Here is a 12,584-nt window from a genome sequence, read left to right as displayed (position 1 = left end):
GGGCTTGATTATGAATAACCCCTTCTATCTTATAAACAAGTGGAGTGAAGACATTCATCAGGGATAGAGAGGTAAGGGTGTGAAGGTGGAATGTTCCCTCCTCCTACGAGAGCCAACTGCTGTATTTCTGCAATGAAGGGGATGATAGAGCGCAAAGTACATCAGAGAGGAGACAAAAAAAAAAGCTGAAAAAATAATGGATGTAGAAAGATCTAGGACAGAAGAAGCAAAGGATTATCATTAAAAAAGCGAAAGGAAAGAACAGACAAGAGGAGGAAATGTTTTTTTGTGTGCATGGAGAGGGCACTCGGGGTGGGGCTGTGTGTGTGTGTGTGTGTGTGTGTGTGTGTGTGTGTGTGTGTGTGTGTGTGTGTGTGTGTGTGTGTGCGGTTTCACTGCATGGTTTGGAGTTTGGCAGCTCACATAGGGGTTAACAGGATCGGAATGCTTCTTCAGTGGCAGCGTAATCAGCACCAACTTCCTCTAATTCAGAAACCCTAGGCCTCGCTCTCCGCCTCTTTTGTTTCAGCCGGTGCTGTGCTGACAGCGTGGAGGAAGCAGCCGTCTGACAGTCAGGGGAGATGTTGAATGTGCATAAACATGGTTTCCAGGGAAGCAGAAAGAGAGAGTTAAACTGACAAACTTCTGGGTGATTATTGTGTCTGTGTGTTGATGGCCGCTCGAGCCGTCTGTGCACCTAGATATACGTGGACTTGTCAGTATGTTTTGGCGGTGTTTTGCCCACATTGCCGGCCTCTCCCAGGGGGGAAAAAAAAAGAAAAAGAAAAAGCAAGACGTGAGTGAAGGAGGCCGTGTGAGGGATACTCTGCACACTAGCTGCCAGGCCAGTCATCTCCAGCTGCCAGCCGGAGACTTTTGTCTTTGTTAAATGTTCTGTGACAATGAGATTTTCCAAAGTGCCACCAAGATAAAGAAGTGGATCGAGAAGGGTGGAGGTGGGAGGAATGGGTGGTTTGGGGGGTGGGGGCTCTGATAAGAGCTGAGATGGTCTGGTCATAGTCCAGCAGCCCTTCATCACTGCTGCAGCCCCAGATATATCTCCTCTGTGTCTCCGAAGCACTCACATACACACCTTCATCATTATGTCTCTCTCACGCCTTCACAAACTAATACACATACCCAACAAATGCACCCAATTTCAACACACACACGAATACACCTCTATTCCATCACTACAGCTCTAGATCCTCAATCGATCCTCACAGCCCCTCGGCCCCTGCCAGACACCTGCAGGTGATTGATCCCCAAATCAGTCCCTCACAACCCCAGTGCCATAAAAACCATAACAACCCATCATAAAAGCTGATTTATCTTCACCTAGTGCCGGGCCTCACAGTTAGAATATTAACCCAAAAGTGTATGACACCGGGATGATTGGTTTGGAATTGAATGAACTTGGGGAGTATCGACGAGCTTGTCTGATGGGTCATATCAAGTCTGACTACTGAAATGTGCCAAGTGAGATTGCAATCTCTCAAGCCCAGGCCTTCTAGAGACTTATACACAAACAGGAGGAGTTTTGTTGGACTCTTTGCATTTATTCATGTAAGTCTGGCTCTGTGTCTGGATGACTTTCGATAAAATCACAGATGTATTCAAATGTATTAAAGCAGACTGATTAATTATGCTCCTGTTCACGTTTATCATGAAGCAATGTGTCAGTATAAACTAGAGCTCATATGATTTTACAGCATTTTGAAATTTTAAGTATATTATATATGAGCATGGTGGCTCAGGGGTTTGCACTATTAGACCCTGCAGTCAAACCCCAGTAGGTCCCTTCGGTGCAGATGTTCTCCCCTTGCTTGGCTTCTGGAGCTGGGTTTTTTTTTTCTTCTCATCCCAGGGCCCACACATAAAAACAAAAAAGATTCTTAAACTTTAAAGGTTCACTTCTTAAATAAAGGTTTAACACCGATAGGTCAACTACATCACTTTCCTCCAGCCTTGTAGATATTTTATCGTAAAAGCGAGCGACAGAAAGGTTGCATACAATATGAACGACGCGTCACTGAGTCTGCTCGACATGACAATCGTTTTTTTTCCTCCGTTGTTTTTGTTTTTGACTTTTTCTGTGTTGTTTCCGTGTGTGTCCGTCCATGTGTGTGTTCCTGCAGAAAATTGTGCCCAAGCCACATTTTAATGAAAGCTCTGGATCAGAGCGGTGCCAGAAGCATGGTGTTCTGGCAGCAGCATCAGCATGTGCCCTGTACTCCGCAGTGCAACAAGCTCCTGGGTTAAATATAATCCCAGTCTAACTCAGGGGCCTCTTTGATGCTACTGAAAGCCAGTGAAGCCTTTAATGGGAGCCACTCTGTGTTCCTGTGTTATGTGTGAGCCGCTCAGCTTTCCTTCATTTTAAGGTTGTTGCAACTGATTTGTTGTTTTCCGAGCTAATTCTGACTTTAATCATGTCCACGTACGCTGTACTGGGTAGCAGATTCCTATGCCTGCATGTGCGTGTGGTCCAGGTATTCCTGTTGGGAGGGGGTCTAAATGTGTTTAGAAAGCCACATTACTGGGACATGTCTTCCTTACAGGGACTAAGTTAACCTGAAAATATAAGTCTTTTGCTTTTTTTTAGATGAATAGAGGCTTTAAGGTTAGGTTAGAGTGAAGCAGCAGTTATATTAAAGGTTAGTGAAAATCTCCAGGAAATGTAAATCAGTGTAATATCCTCTTGAGTCACAACTATGTGGGTTTCTTTATATGTCATGATGAACAGACTGAACACACTTCCACAGTCTGCTTACACAAGAATACTTTCCTCCTTTCTCACTTTTCAGTTTTGACTACTTGCAAAGTTGAATATAAAAATAGCCATTATACACTCATGTTCCCCTCTTTTTTTTCTCTACAACACAACAAGCGCTCCCCCCCCCCCCCCCCCCCCCTTCAGTTTGAGAAAAAAAACTTCCAATAAAAGCGAATACGCAGAAGAAACAGAGTGCCTGTGTTTGATCTGCTGCTGGGTTTTTTATTTAGATTTCTGAGAAGTATCAACCTATTTTCAGTTGTTTCCTGTTCAGAATCAAGTTAGCTGTTATCACAAGGCTGCCGGGATCATTTTCTTCAGTCACAGCGAAAAGCTGTAACGTCCTTGTCTGATATCCACCAACATTAAAATATTAGCCTTCCAATTGGACACGGTGTGTCAAAGGCAGCTTGTCACAGTGTTACAGCTGAGTCCTGACTTTAAACGTGAGAAGAGAGCTCAATAAATGTAATGAATGTGTGACACTTGGACATCTGAAGTGCCGTGTTCAGTTCCATACCACTTTTACCTCTTGTACATAAAAAGCCTCTTTTAAAGATGATATCTATGAGCGTTTTAGAGCCAATTTGTTCTCCCTGCGGCAAAAGGCAACATGCTCTAATTACCTCCCCCCACCTTCTCCACTGAGGCTGGAGGTGGAGGTGGTGGGGAGGTGTTTAAGTTTCCAGTCTGTCCAATGCGTATGGGAGCTGTGTGCCCACTGAATTTATGTTTCACAAACCTGACCTTTGACACTTGTGCAGCTTTATCACACCCAATAGCCCAAATACAGTGTGTCCCTATATGCCGAGGCTCTGTGGAGGAAGTGTCTGTGATTACCACAATCTGTACTACTTTGTGTACATCACTGCCAGCCCTCAGCCCCGTCTCCACTTCTCTTCCGCCTGACAGACTCTCAAGTCACTTAGGCCGCCATTGCTTCCTTCAGACAACACCATCAGGTTGCCTAAACCCAGTTAGCTTTGCATCTTATCTAATCTCACATTCGCCCTCTCCTCAGATTGTCTGAAACAGTTTAGTCCCTTACTGTCCCTTGTAGCACTTCAGCTTCTGCAGCAGAGATTGCCTCTCAGTTTGTTTGTTTTTTTCACGTTTTGTGGTAATTCTGTTGTTTTTGCATTTTGGAAATGATTTTTCTTTCATTTAATGTTTCGACTGAGAAATCCGTGAGTAATCCCACTCAGGGCATCGTGTCACTGAGTGGGTCACTCAGGGCATGAGGCTTGGTGTTACTTCCCAGTTTTGACACTTTCAAACTTTAAAGTGTCGACTTCAAAACGATTAAAAAATACACCTACCCACAAGGACACAAATGAAAGAATCCTCTACTCTTAAAAAAAAGGAGAAAAAAGAGTGCGCCCTGGATTATGAGCTCAAAGGGAAGCAAAGACAGTGCCAAAGCGAAAAAGACCATGTGCTAATTCAGCAAACACACCGGGCTTGTTCCTCGCAGGCCGCAGAATTTGTCAAGAAATCATCCCTCGCTCTCTCTGCCGGAATGCCTGCCTGACCCCCGGCAAATGAAAATAATCCAAAGTAATTAGAAGTGAGCCGGTCTGGTCCTGAGAGCCCCCGGGCGGCCGGGTAAACATGGCGGAGGGTCCGGGAGGGGCCAGTAGAGAGAGATGGAGGTGGGGGTGTGGAGGAGGGAGGGTGCTGACCTTGTCCACATAAAGCAGTGATTTATGAAGTGCAGGGCACAGCAGCAGGGCTTCTGTCTTCTCCCGCAGAACCAAATTACTGAGGTGGAGATTAACACGCCGCTCACAACGGGCCTACTTCCAGGCCCAAGGAAAAATTTTTATTTACATTTTCTCCTTTCATTTCCTTCGCCGTGTTTTAATGCTAATTGGCACCGTGCACATCCTCTATTAATAAAGACTCTTGAAACTGCGCCACTCATTCTCCTGCGCGCACCTATTGCCTGATGAATGCGCTAATTAAAAGACAAAGCCGCAGAGTGTTGTGCCGCCTGGAGCCTGACGTCTCTTTGAGCCCCGGGTGACTTTTTTTAACCACTTGATTGAATCGCCCCACATTTAGGCAGAAATAAAAAGCGAGGGGAAAAGGTGGTTGTGTGTGTGTGTGTGTGGGGGGGGGGGGGGGGGGGGGGTATATAAAGTCACGATGGAGACTTAATGCAGCTTTTCGCCGTGTCAATAGGAGGTCTCGTCATGAACAGTGGAACTATTTCATGTGGATTTGGCCGCGATATTTTCTTTCTCTCCCCTCTCTCTCGCTCTCTCCTGAAGGATGTGCTGGAATGCACCACACAGGCCTTCCCAGTGTTTCCATGTGGCCCCTCGGCTGCAGCGGGTATAGGCTCTCCAAGTTCGCTTGCTGCTGGAGTCAGTTTGCAACCCACACGGGAATCCCCCCCTCTTCTCCAGCATGTCCCATGTGACTTTGCAGAGCACCGAAACTTAAATCACTTTTCTTTTTTTTTTCTAAATAGAAGAAAATGCTTAAAAGATATTTAATGGATTTTTTTTAAGAAGAAGAAGGAAGTGTGTTAGCTCATGAAGCCGAATCTCAGATAATATATGAAGCTGATTGATCTTATAAACAAATAAAAAGTGTCTACATGCATGTGTGAATTTGTCTTTGCGTGACCGAACTCCTAAAAACAAACAAGAAAGCCGCAAGCAAAAAAAGGGGCCTGTTTGAGCAATTTGAGACTCCTTTTCAAGAATTTCACAGCATTTTAAACATTATCCGGATGCTGTACGTTTTAATCCTCCCCAATCAAATAAGTATGAAACGCTGTGTTGCATGATATAGTCGGAACTAACATACCCTGAAGCCTGCGTGTGTTTGGTTTGTAATTTGTTGATAAACAGCTTTTCCACCTCGCCATCCCACCGTTTGTCACAATCATTATGACAAAGGCGTGGAAATAATTCTGATAAAACGGGTCTATTAAATCCGGGCACATCAGAACGGCGTTTACGGCAAACAAAATATAAATTAGAGCAACGACTCGCAAATCATTCTCGCGGTTTATTAAAGGAACAAGTGTTTTAAATTCACCCCCATCGGTCTGTTCAGCGCGGACTCGAGAGCTTTTTATGGCAGCTCGTTCAGGTGATTATATATTCAAGTCGTACACATCTTTCATGGCCCACCTAGCATCTACACGCCTTGTTGTGTAGATGTTTTGCGCACAAGATTGAAAGTCAACAAAAAAAAGTAGACTTATAGCAAAGTAGGCTCGTTGCTGGGCACTTTTTTATTATTATTTGTAATGGATTTTTTTTATTGTGTTATTATTTTGTCGCGTGACAGCTGGAGTCTGTTTTCCCTTTGCTAAAATATCCACACAAACTTAGATCGCTCGTGTGTGTAGAGATGACGCAGTGCAGCTGCTCAGCGCTGTCATAAATAGACATTCAAATCACCAAATTATACGTCACAAATGTGCAGGGTTTTATTCTGAATTTGTTTGTGTCGTGCGGGATTTTATTATGAAATGACAAAAGTCCGTGCTGGGTTTAGCTCACTTGACAGCAGCAACAAATCGAATCACCTAATTAGTTGGGGTTTTTTTTTTTAACTCTCAAGTCTCCACTCACACTTCTTTAGTGAGGTTCAGTTCAGCTGAGCACGCCATCTCCTGACTGGAAAAAGAATTGTAGCTTTTCCTTCACGTGCCCGTGCATGGAGATGGGGAGTGTTGGTAGGTGGGTCTGTGTGTGTGAGAGGGGGTTGGTGCGGGGGTCATACCACCGTTACCCCAATTTACCCCCGGTGATACCACAAACCCCGAGAGTTTATCCTCTTTTTCTCACATTTCCTCCTTTTCACAAAACCCCTCGCACTTCTCTCTCTATCAGGATCCTCGATCAGGACTCGGAGAGGCTGTGAAGCAATCACTTTCCCAGATTACTTGTATTTAATACACAATGCATCATAAAACAAATCCCTCATCCTGACAGGAAGAAAATAGAACAGCTCATTCGACTTGAGCTTTCCCAATTTATGGCTAAATTAAAAAGGGTTCCAACAATGGACAAGTCGAGGAGAGGCAGGAAATCAATGACCGGGCGGACCGGGGTCTCTCCTCGGTTCTCAAGGCGCGCGAGACGATGGGAATCGGTGGCCGGGTCCTGCCTTATTTACACATGATTTTTCCTGTCCTTCCTGCACATTTGCTCCGCGATTTCGCAAAACAATGGGTATTATCTGGGATGGAAGGTCAATGTCACAGTGTAAGGAGTTATCCATCATCATCTGCTCTCATCAGCCAAAGCCCCGCTCTCTCTGGCTTTATAAGCTGCCTAATAAACTCCGCTCACTGACAACAAGGACGTTTCTGTGTTATTCTCTACCCTTGTCAGATTGTTCACGGTATCAGTTTCAGCTTTAAACTGAGAGATTAAAACACACACACACTCAAGAAATACAATGTCCAACATTTGGTCTCATCTTGATGGCAAAGCAGATGCACGAAGGCGCACGCGGAGCTAAAAGGTTCTTTTTTTTCTTTTCTTTTTTAACGCAGATTCAGAAATAACTAACCCAAGCTGATGTTGAAAAGTAAATGTGTTGTGTTGTATGTAGAGGTGAGCTTTGGAAAGCAGGTGAGTAGGCCAGGGTCGTAAGATGTGGCGCATGGGCATCAAATGGCCCGTATAGAGATTCCCAGATCTCAGTGTGTGAGAACAATTAGGCTGTTTATTATCATTACTACTATTATTACTAATATTATTATTATTATCACTCGTCCCCCCTGGCATACAGCTCAAGTCTGAATGATAAGATAGCTCAAATAAGAAACGACAAAAAAATGTCGAGAGGTTTAAGAAAAGGTGGATAATAATTCACGACTTTGATGCGTATGTTCCTTCATTAAATTGTGCAGACTGTGTGTGTGTGTGTGTGTGTGTGTGTGTGTGTGTGTGTGTGTGTGTGTGTGTGTGTGTGTGTGTGTGTGTGTGTGTGTGTGTGTGTAGTTCATCCCTTTATAAGCCCCCATCCCGACCTCTCCCTGACCCCGCTCACCCTTTCCAACCCCGGGCCTCTGTCACTTTAAAATTTACTGCGGAGAGTAGTCTCTGCTTTCCGGGGACATACATGTGTAAAGACAGTCTCCCTGCTTGGAGTCCCCTCTCCTTTTTTCTTTTTTTATAATAAGGATGGATCATCCTTTATTTTTTCTTTTCTCTCTTTTTTTTTTTTTTTTTTTTTTTTTGAATGAGAAACATCACACACAAGTATCCGCGAGGCGCAAAGTAGGGAGGCGATGCCTGAAATCTCCCCTCCACCCCCCACCCCGAATATCTCCGCTATCACACAGACGACACATCCCGACTGGCTGAAGAGGAGGAGGAGGAGGTGGTGGAGGGGGGGAGGAAGAGAAAAATGAAAAGTTGAATGGCTACTAGAAGACACCTGGTTGCGTCAGGACAGGAGGGGTGACAAGAGAGGAGCGGACGAGCCTTTCGAAGCGCACCGCTGCGAGAGAAAAAAAAGTTAGGATCAAGTTGATGCACCGGAGGGGATTTCAGTTCCGACGTCTGCGGGACAGCGAGGGGAGAAGCGCGGAGTCGGCGCTGTCTGTGAGACAGTGTAGTGAGAAGGGATTTACTTTTACCGAGCGAGCCGTGTGTGAGAGACAGCACACAGACACACACACAGACAGCGAGACAAGTCGACTCGTCCCGCGGATTGGAGACCTGAAGAGACCGAAAAACAACCGCACACCGATCTTTTTTTTTTTCTTTTAATGTGTCAAAAAATCTGGAGAAGTCGTCATTAGCAAAAAAAATATTTTTCTACTTTTATTTTTAATTCCCAGGGCGATGTTTTTGTATTTTTATTTTTTTTTACGGTGTCACTTTTTACTCAGTTAACCACCGCTGTTATTATCCCAAGAGGCTCAAAGTGTGGCACGCCAGTTTAAAAAAAAACGAGTCACCACGGTAAGAACACGCAGACTTTTATAAATAAAAACTGCTTCACTGAGGTTTTATTTTTATTTTTTTACTTTCTTTTTTCTTACACGCAGAGAAAGAAAAAGCACATCTAGGAGTTTATTCGCTCATCCATCTTGCTGAACTAAGTTTGACGTTTAAATTATTAGTTAAAAGACTGCGGTGTAGTTTACAGAATACACGACTAGGTGCTCTCTTAGCGCGGACAAAGGGCTTTATGTAACCTAAATATTTATTCAGCAGCAGGTTACACAAAGACATAAAGACAGATTTGTGACCCTGAAAGAGAGATTCCGTTTTGCATCCCAACAATCGGCTTGTCTTCATAATTCTTATCACTCGCGGTTTCCTGCAGTTGATTTGTTCCCCAGTAAAGTTTACAGCCGCGCCATGAAAAATGTCAGAGCGCTCGCGATTCGTTCGAGTGGAAATGCTGCGCGAATATTTTGTAAACGATAAAAGTCCACCGATGATATGATTTGCATGATAATTCACTTCTATTGTGTTTGTTGCTCTTCTGTTGATTTCGCCAATGAGAGGAACAAAGCTGTCCCCCTGGTTTATTATTGTCACAGCCATTGTGTGTGTAGTTTATTATCTTTTACTGTTCTTGTTGCAGTTAAAATGAGTAACGTTTGGTTCATTTATTCGTTGCAACTACATTTAAAGAAACGAATTTAAACGTCAGCTAGAATCAGGTTAAATGCAAATAGATTTTTTTTAGGGATGTATTTCATTTTGTGGCAGATTTTTACATTTCTTTTTTTTTCTTCCTTTCTGTAACAAAATAATAAAGGAGCGATCGGTCCAAAGTGAAACTGAAAGAAACCTTTGCTAATATGAAATGAATGCATATAATAATTGCTATTACTATTTGGCTTTTTTGTCTTCCTTATGTACTGACTTATTGACGTCACTTAGCATCTTAAGAATATTTATGAATATGATTTCCATTTTTATTACTTAAATGGTAATGACATCATTCTTCAACAGGCCTCTGAAGCTTTAAAAAGGTCTCAGATATATAATGAAATTACTTTGGTACTGAGTGCTTTTTTCTCTGTCTTTTCATTTATATACAATGTTCACTGTCTTATATTCAAAACAATACAAATAATAATAATATTAAAAGTGTGTGTGTGTGTGTGTGTGTGTGTGTGTGTGTGTGTGTGTGTGTGTGTGTGTGTGTGTGTGTGTGTCAGAGAGAGAGAGAGAGAGAGAGAGAGACCTGCTCCTAACATTTGAGTTCTTTTCTCTGTGGGAGGTATGTGGTTAGTCAGTGTTTGGACACAGTAACCTGGACTGATACTGATCAAAGTCTGATCTCTTGCTCTCTCTCTGTCTTTCATTCCTTGCAGATCTTGGATGGGTCAGGCCATGTAAAATTCTGCGTGGATGCCAGCAAACCAGATATCGGGAGCTGGCTGAAGCACATCCAGTTTGCCCCTGCAGCCAAGCAGCACAACCTGACAGCGTGCCAGATAGATGATCAGGTACGAGGAGACGGGTCACTCGCAGCCCACCTGGCAAAACAACCTCAACAAAGTGCGAGATAAATAGGATGTGAAGGAAAGAGAGAGGGAGAAAACATCTGCATGACTCGATTTTGAACTCCCAAATGCTGATGTGTCTTTTAAATGTCTGGCAGGATGAATCAAGCATTTAAAATGCACTCAGCCTTTTTCTAAAGCCAGAAGGCTTCCCTGTATTTTCCGACGGCTGTCCCGTCTGCGTGCTGCTGTGTTAAAAGGTGTTATTGTGATCTAAGTCAGATAGCCCCGAGAGCCGCTGGCCCACCCTGCCTTTAGTTTACTCACACACGCACAGGTCTTATGTGACGTTGCACCATAGAGACTCCTCGCTATCTGCGTGTGTTTTCCTTCTGTAATTGTGCACTGGCTTCTGCCGTGCGAGGACCACAGGGCAGGATCAGAGGCGGCCCGCCAAGATGATAGTTCCACACACTTCCTAGTCACGCTTGCGATATAAACTCCTAGATATGCCAGGAATGTCACCATCCTTTTGCTGCTCACCTGGCTGTGCAGAGGTGCGTGCTGTATACATGGGGGCCTGTTCAGCTCAGCAAAGCCATGGCGGGGGCTCCTCCCACACAGAAACACACACACACATACACACATTGGGACAGGAACACAAGAGGCTAAACTTTATTTGACGCGTGTGCGCAGCATACCATCGCATGACCCGAATAAAAACCATAATCTAGCTGGCGTGTTTGTCATCACTTCTCACTGGTGGTCCATTTAAATTTTCTGCTTAACGTCGCCCATTGAAATTTCTGCAGAATCTCCATTATAGTGCTTGGTAACATGCTCTAAATACAGCACTCGCAATTAGTGGTAATTAGATGCAGAAATTTCTCACAGTGGAAAAGATGCACCGAGTTTGCCTTTTCCCTGAAAAAAAAAGAAAAAAAAGGTGATCGACATCTTCCAAGAAAGATCTGGCCTGTTCTTCTGTCAGACATGTATGTTTTTGTTCTGTTCTCTTCCTCACAAGGACGAGAGAAAGGTGTATCACTTCTCTTAGAGGGATAGAAGGAGAAGGCTTCCAGAAGTACTTAGCCACTCTTTTTTAAAAAGACACAGAGAGACAAACAAGCAGAGGAGAGCTTTCCTGAGCTGCCCTCTGCACGAGGTGTGACTCGCTGTCAACACTGTGGTTCTGCTTGGGTGGCTGTGTAAGGCACCGACAGGTCACGGACATGGCTATGATGAGGTGATTGTTAAGTATTACACACTGTCACAACACAGCACAATGTGCTGTCTTTAAGCCTTCCGGCCAACATCGGTGTTTTTGAAAACACAGTGTAGCGTCTCACAATGCCTGTCTGTATCTGTAAAATGAATAGACTGAATAGGGTGGTCAAAGCTGCTGTCAGTTTTTGGTACTGACTGTGTGCGAGTGTGTGTGTCTGTGTGTGTGCTGGTGCTCATGAGGGCTTTTTTTGTGTCCCTGTGTGCACAGACGTTTATGTTCATTGACTTGCTGTGAGTGTGTCAAGTGTTTTATTGTGTCTCTGAAGTGTGTGCCCACACCTGTAAGTGCCTGTGTTTCCTACATGTATGCATGTACGATAGTGTGTTTTTTGTGTGTGTGTGTTTTGTGTGTGTGTACCCACACGCACACTCTGCAAGGACTGTGAATTGTTCACTGCGGTTCAGATGACTCCCCGCGCTCCTCATTCTGAGCTGGAAACGCTAAAACACACAGTACCTGATTCCAACAGGTTTTTACTGCCACAGAGAAGTGCTGACTCCAAACGCAGCCTGAAACCACACATTACACAGTCGCCACATAACGTGTAGCATCACCAGATTTCCACAGAAGAGCCTGACTAAGCTGCCCCGGGCTCATACATTTCTTGTTCTGTAAAGTCGTCCTTCAAAACCAAGTTTAAACAAATCGTCCCTTGCCATGCGCTCAACAGAGATGATTTGTTGTACGGCCTGATTTTAAGGCAGTGTCATACAGCGACAGCAATTTCCAGGCGTGTTGGTCGTTATTTGGGCCTGGTTCTTTTCAAGCCTCAATTTAGCCCTGCCAGCGTGAGTAAAACTGGCCTCCGTCTTCTTATTTCTGACCCAGTTCTGGTTATCATAAAACTTTATGAGCAATCTCAGGAGAACGTGGGAGCGAGAGAGGAATGAATGAGGGAGCAGAGAGAGAGAACAACGTCTGTTTATTTCTTACTAGAGGAACTGTTCGCAAGTCCACTTCCCCTTTCTCTTCTCTTTTTCTCTCTCAATTCATTTGTTACTCATCTGCCATCCTCCATCAGGATAAACGTCTTTATTTTTACCCCTTTGCATGGAAAACTTGAGCGGACTGTGCAG

At 44.1% G+C, this 12,584-nt stretch overlaps 1 protein-coding gene across 13 annotated transcripts in view; it reads left to right on the top strand.

The window, feature by feature from the left end:
* The window catches only part of mecom (MDS1 and EVI1 complex locus), a 127,283-nt gene that overhangs the window by 91,745 nt on the left and 22,954 nt on the right, over positions 1 to 12,584 (top strand). For 12 of the 13 annotated variants that reach the window (XM_085379291.1, XM_085379287.1, XM_085379284.1 and 9 more), the window contains exon 3: positions 10,089 to 10,223. In XM_085379291.1, the coding sequence (XP_085235417.1) occupies positions 10,089 to 10,223 (135 nt within the window). Of the gene's footprint in view, positions 1 to 7,831; positions 8,719 to 10,088; positions 10,224 to 12,584 lie in introns of those variants that run through there. The other variant, XM_085379292.1, reaches the window with a different exon arrangement.

This window comes from Rhamphochromis longiceps, linkage group LG14 (assembly GCF_057381845.1).
Source record: "Rhamphochromis longiceps isolate RC_006_pf linkage group LG14, R_longiceps_female_GT1.1, whole genome shotgun sequence".
NCBI classification, from domain to species: domain Eukaryota; kingdom Metazoa; phylum Chordata; class Actinopteri; order Cichliformes; family Cichlidae; genus Rhamphochromis; species Rhamphochromis longiceps.
Note: the sequence above shows the minus strand (reverse complement) of the source record. Positions and strands in the feature narration are given on the sequence as shown.